The sequence below is a fragment of the Hyposmocoma kahamanoa genome, unplaced genomic scaffold, assembly GCF_003589595.1.
Source record: "Hyposmocoma kahamanoa isolate Upper Pololo Valley unplaced genomic scaffold, ASM358959v1 277, whole genome shotgun sequence".
Taxonomy (NCBI): Eukaryota; Metazoa; Arthropoda; class Insecta; order Lepidoptera; family Cosmopterigidae; genus Hyposmocoma; species Hyposmocoma kahamanoa.
Genome location: NW_020653774.1, coordinates 817,763 through 833,453, shown reverse-complemented (window position 1 = coordinate 833,453; position 15,691 = coordinate 817,763). Strand labels below are relative to the sequence as shown.

At 35.2% G+C, this 15,691-nt stretch overlaps 1 protein-coding gene across 1 annotated transcript; it reads left to right on the top strand.

The window, feature by feature from the left end:
• Window positions 1-2,658: 2,658 nt before the first annotated feature.
• LOC113229106 lies at window positions 2,659-11,991 on the top strand. The gene is made up of 6 exons (XM_026462599.1): window positions 2,659-2,744; window positions 5,270-5,383; window positions 5,567-5,671; window positions 7,558-7,701; window positions 8,286-8,507; window positions 11,576-11,991. Exons 1-6 carry the CDS (start codon window positions 2,693-2,695, stop codon window positions 11,884-11,886), a joined length of 948 nt encoding a protein of 315 aa, XP_026318384.1. The 5' UTR covers window positions 2,659-2,692; the 3' UTR covers window positions 11,887-11,991.
• The last annotated feature ends 3,700 nt before the right edge of the window (window positions 11,992-15,691 follow it).

The following is a 15,691-nucleotide window of genomic DNA, read 5'->3' as shown; positions in this document are numbered from 1 at the left end:
TAAAGTTCAAAATAGACATTAGAAACTAAAGAGTTAATATTATGACAGTTGCGCACCGGTGGGACAGCCCGGTAGTAAAATACTGGCTGCTCCTACACGCACCATACGTTAGATTAGATCATAAGAATTACTAACATTAGATAATAAGAATTATGTTTGTATACTAACAAAATATGGATCTTTGGTCTGAAATAAAAATTATTTTATTATTTTATTTTTATTTTTATTTTATTGCCTTTTTATTATTATTTTGGAGACTTCAAAAAAGGAGGAGGTTCTCAATTCGATTGCATTTTTTTGTGTGTATGTTTAATTACTCCGGCATTTGTGAACCGGTTTTTATGATCCTTTTTTGTTGGAGAGAGACTACCTCGACATTGGCCCCATTTAAATTTGAAGAAAATAGAAAATATTCCACCTCTTAGGGTGGCAAACTAGGGGATGAATCCGGTTTCGCGCACTTTCCGGTAACCGATTTCAATAAAACTTGGCAAATAGATGCAATTCCACGAACTTTTGAGGTCAGTTTTCTTTTATAAAAAAGTTATTTGTAATTTACTCTTCTACTATAATCTATATCTATGGATTGATATTTCTTTTTTAGATTCTCGCCTATTCTAAGTACCCATTTTAGTTTCTCGACCATCAAATTGCCTAAAATATTACTTATCGAGTTCTTAGCTTTTCGCGATTGTTACACATAGGAAATGAAACTATTTTTCCGGATTTAAATCGCGTATATTTGTTTTTTCAAACAAACCGACGTTTCGGGCCCTTTACAGGTCCCGTGGTCACGGTTGACTGAGGTGGTACAGTCTTCAACCAGTTATGTCTAATATTGATGCAAATCACCCTATTTTTTTCACTATAGTTACAATAGTTATTAATTAAATACCTTATTTTTAATTTTACAAAGAAAACATTCCAATTTACGCTATATTAATTTTTACAAATTATTTTATTGAATTAATTTTTATTAAGTTCAATTTATTATTAATTATTAATAGAAATTAGAATAAACTAAAACATATTAATTAGTACTGCAGTCTTATGTCTGTTTGGGATTTTTCATTAGAGGAAATACTGGATCCCAAACTGGTGGTACGGAGAAACCATCTTCCCTGTTGAAATTAGGATGTTTTTTAATTTCAATGGCCTCTCGCAGCATCCTGGGTAGATAACGGACTTCTTTTGCAAGGACCTGGGGTTTGTCAAACTTTATTGAATGTGTAGGTTTATCCATGACATGCTCGCAGCATTTCATTGCGATATTCGTCATCATGGGTAAACCTAGTCGGTTTGTTTGAAAAAACAAATATGTATACGCGATTTAAATCCGGAAAAATAGTTTCATTTCCTATAAAATATTACTATTACTGTAAATTTTTTGACTTTCGTGTTTATTATCTAATAGTCTAGTAACTGGTTTCTCACCACGGTATAATATTTTATTCTTATTAATATATTATTAAGCGCTAGCAACAAAGCGTTATAATAGGTACTTTTAAAAATGTTTGCTATCTCGGCAACGGGTTTTCCTTGGTAGCGCTCACACAACACATGCAAACTGCACACGCACATTATGATAATGCAGTCGTAAAATGGTGGTTGGCCCCTGAAGTGCAAATAAGTAATTAAATTATTTTTCCTTGATATTGTTTGAGGATATTTTGCCTAATTGGACTAAAATTTAGAATTTTAAAAATCTAGGTAAGTAGACGGCGATAAGTCAATAATAATTACTGCGTTACAGTTTTTTTTTAAACTGAGCAACTTCTTACACAAGTATTTGTTTATTTATACTTCTCGTATAATAAGAATACATACAATGAAAAGTGGTTGAAATGCAATAAAACCGGATTCATTCCCTACTTTGCCACCCTTAGAGGATTAATATTTTCAAATTTGAATGTGACCACTACCGCGGTACCCCGTTTCCAACAAAATCGGTACACAATTGTAGGAGTAGTGGCGCAACGTAAACTCAAAAAAAATTCAGACAATTTGATGCTTCCCCCTATTTTGAAGTTTTTTTTATGACAACAGCGACGGGACGCACAGTTGCAGTGACACTCTGAGCTTTAAAACACAGTGATCTGCCTGAGTCTTCTCTTCATTCGTAATTAGTTCAACAAATTACAAACTTACATAACATAGTCGAATATCACTGGTTTATTAGGTGTGGAGTTCGATTATTGCTCATTTTCCCCTTCGAGATATAATAAAATACGCAGTATTAAGTTAAAATTAGTAATTCATTTTATTTTTAAGCATGGAATTTACCAAGAGCTTTTCGGCGAAGGAAAACATCGTTAAGTTGCACATCGAAAAAGGCCTCTTCTTGGAGACCCATGCCCAGTAGTAGGACGTATAAATGGGTTTATGATGACAATGGGACTTATTTTTACTTAACGTATTTTGTACTCTTGGAATAATAAAGTCAAGGAACAATTATAGGTACGAATTACATGAAGCAAATGATCAATTGTTTCATAGGTTGGAATGCCCAGTTAATTCTCATGCAACCGCTAACTTTAGGTGAAATATGTTTCCCTATATTTAGTTTTTTTTTTTTCAAACCAATCAACGGTTAGCGAACATAGGACTTGATAACGGATCAGTATAAATACTCGATATTGGAGTCACTCTTTTGAAGTTAGTAATTTGCATTTGTGTTTGCAGTACCGTTATAATGAAGTTTTTCAAATTAATATTTTTAATTTTTAGTGTAGTAGGATCCACATGTAAGTATGTAATATTAATAAACTCTCGTGGGTAAATTGGTTAAATAAAGATGTAATTCCACATACTTTTGAGCGGTTTTGTTTTTAAAGTTACAATTTTTATCTACCAACCTCGTAACCAAAAAATAATATAAAAATAACTGCTTCAACCTTTATACAAAATTATTTTCAACAAATTACAAAACAAAATATATTATTTCAGAGACGAATTTTTAAATTACAATTGACAAGATGGCTTTACACACATTACTTCCATAGAAATTAAGAATATTTAGAATTTACAAAAAACAATTTACTTTAATTTGAAATTCATATTTGCCCATCTGCTAAGTACCTAAGTTTAATTAATTCCTGCAGAATTTATTGCACCTATTCTGGCAAATAAAAGTATACAAAATACGGAAGAAAACAAACCTCCAAATAAATAAAAAAACCGTTTTCTAACATTTTTTAATTGGAAATGAAACTATTTTTTTTCCAGATTGAAATTGCTTTATCAAACAATCAGCCATGACCATGGGACCTGTAAAGGGCCCGAAACGTTGGTTTGTTTGAAAAAACAAAAATACGCGATTTAAATCCGGAAAAATAGTAATTTCCTATAAGAACATTTTTAGTTTATACACACATTTTGAGAAGCGATGTCACCAAGTGAGAGAACCAAAGACAGGTAGACGTTTCAGATTCTGATTCGAAAAAAAATAGTTTCATTTCCTACGAGTATGTATTATAACAATCGCAAGAACCTAAAAATTCGATATTCCTGATTTGGTTTTTAGTTTGACTGAAAAAATTAAGGCTATAAAATAATAAAATGAGAGGCCATTTAATTTTTTGTAGTCGACCCAAATTTGTTATCCGTGCATCTAGATAACACTTTTTCAAAGACTGAATTTTACTGATAACTGTCCAATAGTCTTTCAATTGTTACCAATTTACGTAAAAAAAACAAAAAAATAAAGAGACGCGGAAATGTTGAACCTGTTTGGACAGTTCAAAGGTTCAGATAATTTTCTTGCTGCCTGTACCGGTACCTACTATGGATTTTTTTAATTATACATGTTGACCCCTTTATGGTGAACAAAAAAAAATTGTGACAGAGGATCTCGTAACGACATTTTCAGTGATCACTGTAAGTCAATACCTGATAGTAGTTAGATTTTTAACGTTTTTCAAAATTTTCTGCTCTCTTTTAGTCACCAAAACCATTTTAATTTGATAACTATTCCACTTAATTGTTTGTAAGTAATATGCAATAACACATTTTTAAGTTTATTCTTAAATGAGGTCGATGATTTTTATTAGTTCACGAAAAATAATATAAATTTTGTTGCCTATTGCCTTAAAAACTACTTTAAAATGTAGAAATATGCAGAACAATAAAATTGTGGTGGTATAATTAAAAGATCTTTAGTAATTAACATCATAAATTCTAAATCACTAAAAACCAAATTTCACAATTTCTATCGAGTTCTTAGGTTTTCGCGATTGTTACACATAGGAAATGAAACTATTTGTCCGGATTTAAAAATAATATAATAATAATAAGACGTTTCGGGCCCTTTACAGGTCCCATGGTCACGGTTGACTGAGGTGGTACAGTCATCAACCAGTTATATCTAATATTAATGAAAACCACCCTATTTTTTCGCTATAGTTACAAAAGTTATTAATTAAATACATTATTTTTAATTTTACAAAGAAACATCCCAATTTACGCTACATTGTTTTACAAATTATTTTATTGTAACAATATGAATTTTTATTAAGTTAAATTTATTATTAATTAATAATGTATATTAGAATAAATTAAAACATATTAATTAGTACTACAGTCTTATGTCACAATTTCTGTCATAGTCCTTGATTAAACAAACTTAACTTTCTTACAAAACAAGAATTAGTCAAACTGAAATTGTGAGAGGCATCCTCTAAGGAAGTACTGCCACCTTGCCTATTTCTGTAGTAAGGGCATTATTGCGTTCCGGTTTTAAACGGTAATTTACAGGCAAATGGGACTTGTCAACTTACGTCTCTGGGTGATCCCCAACACCTGTTTGTAAGCCCACGTCCTGAAAGTCTCTATGCATCTGCGAAGATTTTCCGTAATAGTCCAGGCTTCACATACGTAGCATTGAAGGAGATGAGTATATAAAGAAATTCTGAGACTAATCGGAGTCCCAGAATTTCTTTGTGTACTCAACACCTTTGGCATGGAATTAAAGGCTAGTGACTTCACGGTGCGATGCGGGTTTTTGTTACTGATTCTCTCCCAGTCTCTGCCAACTACATACCCAAATATTTGTAATTACACATTCTCTCAAATTAATAAAAATAATCTTCCTTTATCTCTTGACATTATTTTATTTATTAAATATAGAGCTCAATTTTCTTTTTTTATATTAAATTCATACCTGTTTAAACTTTGATACCGATATTGCCTGTTTCGGTAAGCGTAAACTCTTTTTTTTTTTAATTTTTATATGAAATTCTATTGTATTGTGCCATTCATTTATCCACATCAGATGGGGACAGGTTTCGATGCGACTACACGTACTCCGATAAGGCTAAAGGGTGGCTCAAGCTTCACCAAGAACCAGCCAAGTGGGCAATTGCACAGCAAAAGTGTCAGAATGAAGGCAAGTCTACTTCTATGTCTCAGCTCTATACAGTATCTAAGTATGACGTTTAAAGTCCACACTCTCTCTCTCTCTGCGATTTAGCCAGAAAGTAAGATCTACGATTCCTATTAATTGGTTTATTCGCATTTACGCCCGTTTTATAATGTTAGTATGTTTATATTTATTATTATATTTTTTCAGGTGCGATTATAGCCTTACTGCAACCACCATCGCCTTCAAAAGATGCAATAATGGATATAATGAAGACTACAACTGTTAAATCAGTAGTCACCGCAGATACAAACGGTTTGTTTATGTTATTTTGGTAACATTTTTTCGGTATTTTTTCAAAAGTTTTGAATACACAATGGACGATTTAAATTGATTGTTGCTGACTTTTGGAGTGAAAACATGGAATAAATACGTGCAGAGTGTAGATTTATAATCGTGCACGCGATGCGCACCACCTACCGCAAAATGGCGGCTATTTGGTTTCGCAAATTAGAAAAGGATTCAGTTTAAATACAAATTTTTATAAATAAAAATTATTATTCTGCATTGCTAAATAAATACCCTCCGTACTACCAACAAAAACATCTCAAATAAAATGCAGTAATACACCGCAAATCCTGCACTCAAAAAGCACTAATGAAATTTTTGGTGTACTTGGATAAATATGATAATATTCCGTCTGAGTGGTTCTAACTTTACCATGAAATTACTCCTTAAAGTATAGTTTATAAACATTTATATTCAGGGTAAACTTAAAGAACGCTACTTACGGTATGTTTAGAATAAATAAACACCGAAATCACCAGCCCAAACAATAACACACACGATTGTCGTGACGTATTTTTGAAGTTGTTTATTTTTTTTAAATGACAGACCCAAACCCAGACATTAAAAACTTTATGGTTTGCTAGAGCAGTTACCGAAATAGCAATTATTATTAGTTCTTTTACCTGTTATAGCTTCGATATCCGATAAATCGGTATAAAATCATCACTGGCACCTATAGGTGTGGTATGCGTCTACGGCTGCGTGTATCGCGTGAGCGGATAATACGAAAATAACTAAATGTAGGATGGCCCATAACTAGGCTGTCCGATGACCTAATAAACTTAGTGACAAATGCACGAAACTCACGACCGTATCTGTTTCTTTTTTTTTCTTAATTTTGAACAAGGCCTTTAACACTGCACTACATGATATTTATCATAGGGAATTTCAAATTGCGTGGTCAGTAAGGGGCATTTTTAGATTTGATGCAATAGATGACGTAAGTATAAATCTTCTTGGCTATTTTCTGTAAGGGATTTCCCAGAACAATATTTATGTCTCCATTACGTCCAATTTCCTCAACTCCAAATCGTACTGTTGCAGTCCTAGTATGGTCACACTCCACTTACAGATGGATCAGGTTTTCTATTCTTTTGCAGTAATCACAGAGGGGTCAGGCTTTGATACCTATTAAGTGATAAAATTTTTTCTAGATAAGATCTGATTCTAAATGCTGCAACAAGAGAGTCCCTAGAGAGACCCACAGCGTCAAACCAAGGCTTTCGAGGAGGTCGCGGTTGCATCGTCCTATACCAAATGCCTCTTGCTAGTGAAATTTCCTCGTAGTCTTTAACCCAAATATTTAGACAAATATCTCTAGCTAGAGGAATAAGTTCAGCAGCAGTCGGCTTACAAATGCTAACACCATCGGATATAGCTTCGTTAGCATGTTTATCCGCCTCCTCCTTATATATCTACGTGTGATGGAATCCATTACATAATGATCGTTCGATTTTTATACTTAATTCGTATATCAGTTTCAGGGCTTCGTATGCTATTGGTATACCTCTACTCTCTAAATTACATTTCAACAAGTGTTGGAGCCCACTTGTAGAATCTGTGGCAATTAGAATCTTATCTCTCTGTACGGACTTAGCATAAGATAATGGCTTCCGTGATAGCTGACAATTCCGCCCTCATAATACTAGCTTTATTACAAAGTTTAAATTTCATTGATACGTGCTTCTGTGGGTCAAAGAAGGCAGCGCCAATACCTTTGTCTTCGTTAGAACCATCTGTGAATATTGTGTAGAAATCATGATATTTGTTACCCAGCTCGACCGTTTCTTGTACTATACTATTGGAAAAGTCACTTGTTACTATGACTATAGCTGATATTGATTTTTCTCCAGTGGCCGATTGTACATCAGGCTGCAAGCTACTGACGACCACAGGTACCGTGACAGATATCACCAAAGACGATGGAAACCCCTTCATCTGTTTCTACGAAAGTCCATCTTCAATCACATTGAACGAGTGCGGAACTGTTGACCGTAGTAAGTATTGCAGCCTTGCCGTCAATGCCATCATGATGAAATTACTTAAACAACAGGAGATTATGAAAGCAACTCTATACTTACTAAATATTGTGGGCTAGAGAGAGCCGCAGAAGAAAGAAAGTCACCGACAGAGCTCTGGCCGTTGTGACAAAAAGGTTCAGGTTCAGCGTTCAGTGGGACGACCCCCTAATAGATGGACGGATGACCTGGTAATCGATGGATGCATGTCGCGTCCGGCCCGCTAATCTGAAAATCTTTGGGGGAGGCCTATATTCAGCAGTGGACGTCTTCCGGCTGATATGATGATGATGACGATGAGAGAGAGCCAAGGCAATCGCAGGTACAGAAGGTTTAAAACCTTATCTCTCACTGCCGGCATCACATTTTTTTGCAATTTTAAAGAATATCAATAGTGAAGCTAGTGATGTTTACATAATAGAATACCGTCATTATTGTCAACTGGAAAACATTCGCTGCTGAACCTCCCAAACAGAACGTCTGATGACGATGGTTATGTGTATGCTGTAAAATCTGGAACATTGATTTTAATTTCATTACTTCACATCAATACTCTTTCTCAGATTACATATTAAACAACCACACGAAGACTTGCCATAAATTTCATACATCCACCTACAATTGGGAAACAGCTAATGGGATCTGCAAAGATGAAGGAGGTAACCTCGCGGTCATTAATAGTAAGGAAGAGGCCAAAATCTTGGAAGGCTTAATGAAGTCGAGCGAAAAGCCCGCTTTGGTCGGTTTCCGCGCTAATAAGACAAGAGATTTCTACACTTTGGAAAGTAAGTAGTGTTAAGTAGATTTGTTCACGATTGATTTATTGATACATGTTTGGGTAGTGCCGGATGGAACGAGTGTAACTTTGCTTTTTTAAAATTACCTGTGGAGCCATTGACTTACAAATAAATGGACGACGGGTCTAATACAAAAACCACGAAAAAAATGTCCCAAGTCAACCTATTTAAACGTAATGACATGTAAAGGAATATGAAAAAGCTAAAACGTTGAATTTAAATTGTAACGTCATCGCAGTACTGTCTAATTTTTGCTTGCTTCGCTGTCAGTCGAACAAACGAAGACTAAAGCGTGAATGACGCTCTATAAGTTCGAACACTTTTTAGCGCGGACCCGACGCTCATATAATTGTAAGTCAATGTGTGGAGCACTCAATGTTTTGTTTATTAATTAAATTTCGTGTAATCATTAGTTCATTGAACGAGTATGTATGTTGTACATACCTAGTCAATGTCAAAGTCAAATAATCATTTATATGACTCCACAGGTAAAATTTTTACACTTGAAAACGTCATTTTTAAGGTAGTGCTCGTTCACTACGCTGACCTCCTGAAAAGAACGAACTAGAAACTCTAGGAATTGCTCGTTTCAAATAAACTTAAATGCTATAGAATAATACATTTTGAATCATATTTATGTGGAATCTAGACTCACTTTCCATACATCTTTATCTAACACGTAGTCTTCAATTTTGTAATATGGCTTTTCAATTAAAATACTTTTAATGTAAGTTTTAACTTAGGAAACGGTAATCTTAATATATGCTCCGGAATGTTATTGTAAATACGTATACAGTTCCCCATAAAAGAATCGTTTACCTTACTTACTTCTAAGGTTAATATTACGGATATCTTCTTTCTTAACGAAGGTATGTACATTTTTACGGGCATACATACCATTTTGCAACACAAATAATGGTTTGTATATCTGCAACTTTACCCTACATGAGAATCGTTATACACTACAGTGTATTCTTTTCACTTGACAGTCATAGGTAATTATTATATTAATGAGACACCGAGTTCTTAAACCGGGTACTCACTAACAAGCCGTAACGGTAACCGTTGCGTGTTGTGTTACCGAAAATCATAGTATGTACGTGGTTCGCGGTCGGAATGCGTGCGGTACGGTTTGCAGTGAGCCGACGATAACCAGGTACTCATTCTAGCAAGTGAAGACTGTTTCACGCGTACACACTAGAACCTCGTTACAGCTCGCTAATGAGTACCCGGCTTTAGGTTTTCTCGTTTGCTAAACGTTGGAAATTCGAATATTTTTCCCACATTTTTTAAAAATAATATCTAAATCTAAATCGCTAAGGTCATTTTGTTTTTCAAACAAACCAAAGTTTCGCAATAACAACGCAAATATACCGATAATGTTTAGAAGCTCTGTTTTTTTCGAGTTTTTTACAGTGCAAATCTTTATAGTAGATTAAGTATGTAAATTTTTCATTCAATTTACAATAAATGAGTGTTACGACTAAAAATACGTAATCAAGTCGAAAAAAATCGAAGTATTATCTGAAACTCTTTCTTTATTGACACGATTAGGTTAGATTTAAAAGAAAAAAAAAACATTTTCCTCTCAAAATTACTTTCGAGGTTATGAAAATTCGAGCGAACCTTATTTCTGGAAAATGTCATTTCAGACTACTGATAGGTAACCCTCGTGTGTTCATAACTTTTGAGACAAACTTTGCCTTTAAAAAATAAAACAAAATAATACTAGCAGCTATTTAATTCTTTTTTTATTTTGAATTTGGAATATTTGTGTTCTATTTGTAGATTTTTAAATTTATTTCTTTTATTTTTCTCGTGAATTAGGAAACAAAACAATTTCGTGCGACTGTAATTTCGCTACATATGGCGGGAAAAAGACCAATGGAGATTTTCCGTGACATAAATTTTATGGGGATACGCTGCAACTTTGTATGTCACACAATAAAACGTTACAAGGTGACTGATTCTCTGAAAGATCGCCAAAGGAATGGCCGCCCGCGGTCTGTAACAACAACACACATCAGATTAATATCAGAAAGCGATTTCGCCGAAACCCATGTCGCACCCAAAAGAAACTCGCTTTGCAGACTAACATTTCTCGTGTTTCAGTCAACAAATTCACTTCCTAAATGATCGCCTTCGTAAATTAAGACGCGGACGTTTGCAACTGTTGTCGGCTGCTTAGGGGATACGACGCGAAAACACGCTTCACCTGCGAAAAAGTTTTCACGAAGAAAACTTCTACCCACAAAACAATAAATTTTATGCCAAAAACAGTAAAGATGTTCTAACGTCAGCACAAAATGTTTCGGGTCCCCATAATCCGGCGAGTATAATGGTATTGTGGGGGCTTCATATTTTGGTATTATTCGTATTATTTCTACCTACAAAGTGTTAAGGCGAAAGCAAAAAAATTATCGAATAAAATTAATATTATTTTTATTTTAAAGCAGAATTGTGCAGGTAGATACATAATAAATAAGAAATTAATACAACGCTAGAAACACAATTTGTTGCAGCGTATATCGCGTACAGAGAATTGGTCTTGATTCCTGCACTAGGCTAAGCCTGTCTCGCAAGTAATCAATGTTTTCTCGTTAATCAAAGTAACACTTTAGAAACCCCTATCTAATACTTTATTTCACAACAAAGAATGGATTTTGCAGCAAGAGTCAGCACTGGCCCATAAGGCTAAAACGGCTCAAGCCCTGCGAAAGAATGGCCACCCTCCAATCCTGATCTTAACCCACTTGACTATTCTCTATGGAATAAATTGGAGCTCAAGGTCTGCCAAAAGTTCCACCGATACCGACGAGCTCTACGGTTACTAAAATACATTTCATTCCCAATATAAGTCGTCGTGTTTTATAAAACTTGTTTGAAATTGAATAAATTAAAAAAAAAGCTAAAATTGCGGGTGAATTGTTAATTCGGTTGAGTAAGTAAGGTTTACGAACCAAAACAAATGAACAGCAGGCAACATCCTACACACAAAAAAAAAACCTGGAGATAGCGTATAAACTACCAATTTTTAAATTCGTATTATTTTACAGATACAAAACTAAGCTCAGTGTACAATGATTTTGGGACGCCACCAAATGACACCGAGATGTGTGGTGCCATTCATAAAAAACACGTGCTCACCAGTGTCAAATGCGAGGAGGCCTACAATTTCTTCTGCGAAAAGAATGTCTTTAGCCTTGCATGCTATGACAACGGAATTCTTCACAGCACTACAAGTAAACCCACTGTTAGTAATAATATAACTACACCACTTCCTCCATCATCGTCGGCCATAGCACATGCTGTTGACGCGTCGATATTAATGTTATTAATCTCTTTAATCTCTTTCATGTCTTTGTAAATACATGGATTGATGTATTAAAATAAGTTTTTGCTGTAATAATAAACAAAATTAGTTAAACTTAAATAAAATATATGTATCTCTATGTGAAATGTTTAGTTTTTGTTTTCGTGTTAGTTGAACGGCGATATGGCGAATGGCTATGGATTTATTCCCTGAACGGTGTACTTAGTTGGGCCTTTTCAAGGCGAGAGTGAATAGCCATTAGTTAGGTGTGCTTGCTCCAACGTCGCTAAGTAAATTGTTAAAGACTATTTGTCTATAATTTCAAATTTCAAGTTAACATAACAAACTTACTCAAGTACCATTCTTCTAACCTTATTCATCGAGTTGGAGACGGTGTCGTGATATGTAATAATAATAATAGAAGGTTTCTGATAGAAGACAGCTTCTTGACATGCCCTTCCTCCACGATATTCTTAACGCTCGCCTTGACAGCCCTTCCCTTGTATCATTGTTTCGTCTTGTAGTGCCCCATCATCAACCTCGTAACCGACTTCATAAAGTTTTTTGCGTGCCACCAAGTCGTACTAATTATGGCCAGAACGAGATCGTTTCACGCCTTACAACAACGTACAACATCTTTCAGTACAGTTTACATTTTCGCGAATACTAACCAAAAAAAAAGCCTTCGTTTAAGCGGCATATTAAAAGGGTAATTTGTCCATCTTAGCTGTTATCTAATTTTTTGTAATAATTGTTATACTGTATATTAAAATAAATATGTACCTTTGTATTTTGTCATCATATTAAGTTTTTAGTTTGAAATTTTGCTGCAATTTTACAAATATTATTATCACTAATTTTTTTTGTTTTTTCTTTTAAAATTAGTTTTCAAGTTCTGCAATGTATGCTGTTGGATGTCCTTTATAAATAAATAAATAATAATAACGCACACGCTTAACATAGCCCCGCACTAGATAAACCCTGTTTCGCGTGTGCCATGGACGCACACACCGACAACCACTTTTTTTTTTTATAACATCATGTGACGGGACATACAACGGATGAACAAGTCATGCGCCTGATGGTAAGCTACACGTCTGTCCATGACAATTACAGTGCCACTCAGAGCTTTAAATAGCAAAGGTCTGAGGGGCACTGCCACAACGCCTGTCACCCTGAGACGTAAGTTGACAACTCCCATGTGCGTGGCAGTCCGGCATGGTAACCGTTCGGCCACAGAGGCAGCTTATTATTGTATCATCATCATCATCAGCCTATCGCAGTCCACTGCTGGACAGTATATGTGAAGTAAAAAAGCTTATTATGTATTTTGTTGCTTAAGTAAATAAATGTTGCCCAGACAAATCACGTCTATCGTTACTTGTTACTATACACAACAAAATCACATTTTTCAACATCAACGTTGTTACAGTAAGTGTACAGCAAACACGCGGTGGAAACAGTTACCGTGCATCCTCATAAAGATGCCAATTTTTGGAATTTTTCTGTAGGGATGAGTAGTGCCACTCTAGATTCCTTATCCAATTTCCTACAAAATACCTCACCAGTCTTATAGTTGAGGCTGTAATCAGTAGGGTTAGTAAACCGATATGGATTTTCATAGTACTCAGGAACATTGCACTCAAAACGCTCCTAACATTCATATATCTAGCGCTTGTACAGTCTGTACTGATATATTGTATACCAGCTTGGGGTGGATCTATTAAGACGAACTTTATACAGTTAGAGAGAGCTCAGCGTTCTATCCTGAAGTTAATGGTTAAAAAACCTTGCAGATTTACTCCATTGGTGACGTGTTGACGGTACATAAATTATATATTCTTCAAGTTGTTCTTAGAACGCACAAGAATATAGGCTTTAATGCAACTTTTCTTCAGAAAAGAAGAAAATACAATGTTGCCCCCGCACATAATTAAAACAACTTTTGCGTCTCGACAATACAAAAAACAATCCACTCATATTTATAACCAAATTAATAAACTGCTACATGTGTATTCGCTAAGTGCCTATGAGTGTGTACTGAGACAAGTAAATGGTTAAAGTCAAAAAATTATAATTAAGTTGAAAATGTTTTGCGAGAGTTCAGTCTAAGTAATCACCTTCTCAAATACACACACCCACACACACACACCACGCCCAAGCCCACGCCCACGCCCACGCCCACGCCCACGCCCAGGCACACGCGCACGTGCACACGCACACGTACACGCGCGCGCGTACGCGCACACACTTGCACCTATGCGCATAATTAATTTTTCATTTCAATTAGTCAACATAAAACAAGATCAGCACTTCATCTAGTTTAGTAGTTATAACTGTACCGGATTTGAAGAGCGGTGGCTTCTGACACAAGTATTTTCCTACTTAAAAGAAGTTCACCAGCAATGATATATGTAACCTACATTAGGTTAATAAAATTTTTATTTAAGTCTTATACCAATTTTGTTTACTACCTGCTTACGTGTTTCAGGATACAAGCATTACCATTCCATTACTAGCGCTTAGTACTAAACACGCATACCGTAGTAGTTGTATTAAGAAAAGGCCGGTAGTGTAAAAATATTTTTCACCTCACTAGCTCGGAAAGGCTTTGTTTCTCATCAGAAATCTGCTCGCAGAAGCGTTTTTTTCCGGCTTCCTTTTTTCATCAATTGGACTGACAGGGTCACTAATGTCAAGGTCCTTAAACGTAAGACCGTGGAACAATTATTCTACGAAAGACTAAGACTAAAAAACATATAGAAAACTGACTGTCGACCTCCAGTATTGAAGAGGTACTTAAAGGAGAAGTCAAAGTCAAAGTCCTAGCCAAATAATCATTTATTCGCATTGACTTACAAATAAATGGACGACGGGTCTAATACAAAAACCACGAAAAAAATGTCCCAAGTCAACCTATTTAAACGTAGTGACATGTAAAGGAATATGAAAAAGCTAAAACGTTGAATTTAAATTGTAATGTCATCGCAGTACTGTCTAATTTTGCTTGCTTCGCTGTCAGTCGAACAAACGAAGACTAAAGCGTGAATGACGCTCTGTATACGATTTTAACGCCCTATAAGTTCGGACACTTTTTAGCGCGGACCCGACATCCATATAATTGTAAGTCGATGTTTATTCGTGTGTATTTGAAATCGTCCGTTCTTGAGAGCTGGCAACACAGGCATTTGGCAATCGCGAATAATAATAATAATCATTAATTTCCAATCACAATGATATAGATCTTATATTAAGTCCATACATGAAATGACAACGTGTTAAGCCATTGTGAGGAGCGGAACCTGTACTAGGATACCCTGTGTTACAGTATTCCGAATATTGTTTTTAGAAACACCATATTGATTGAAGTCCCAAAGTTGTGGAAGATTGCTGAAGACCACTTAAAAAGCGGAGTCGTGCTGACCCTGCAATTTACCGTCCTACTAATGTAAAACTACGGAATGTGTACCAAATAACCGTCGGCTTATCTCGAAGACAACAATATTCTCGGTGATGGTTAATTCGAAATTCGCCATTGATCTACTGGAGATCTTCTTGTATACGAGTTTAAGCACTTGTCGAGGGTAGCCATTGAGAAGCACAGAAAAGCTTTCAGCGTGTTTCTCGACACTTCAATGGTATTTCAAAAGATTTAACATTGCATCAATGGCAAGCTTTCGTCGTTCAGAATAGCTACCGGTTTCTAAAATTAAATAGCTTACTTTCTGAAATCCATTGTACCCACATTTACAGAAAATTATCTACACAGAAAATTATCTACAAACTTCAATTTTATTATTGTACATGTGCTGGTGTAAGCTTTTTACGAGGTATAGGAATTGAGAGGTGCGCAAATTCT

Excerpts from the sequence above, each read along its gene's own strand:
- LOC113229106 (XM_026462599.1), top strand. The coding sequence starts at position 2,693 with ATGAAGTTTTTCAAATTAATATTTTTAATTTTTAGTGTAGTAGGATCC. Across the intron at positions 5,384-5,566 it reads GCAAAAGTGTCAGAATGAAG|GTGCGATTATAGCCTTACTG; the intron begins GCAAGTCTACTT and ends ATATTTTTTCAG. Across the intron at positions 8,508-11,575 it reads AGATTTCTACACTTTGGAAA|ATACAAAACTAAGCTCAGTG; the intron begins GTAAGTAGTGTT and ends ATTATTTTACAG.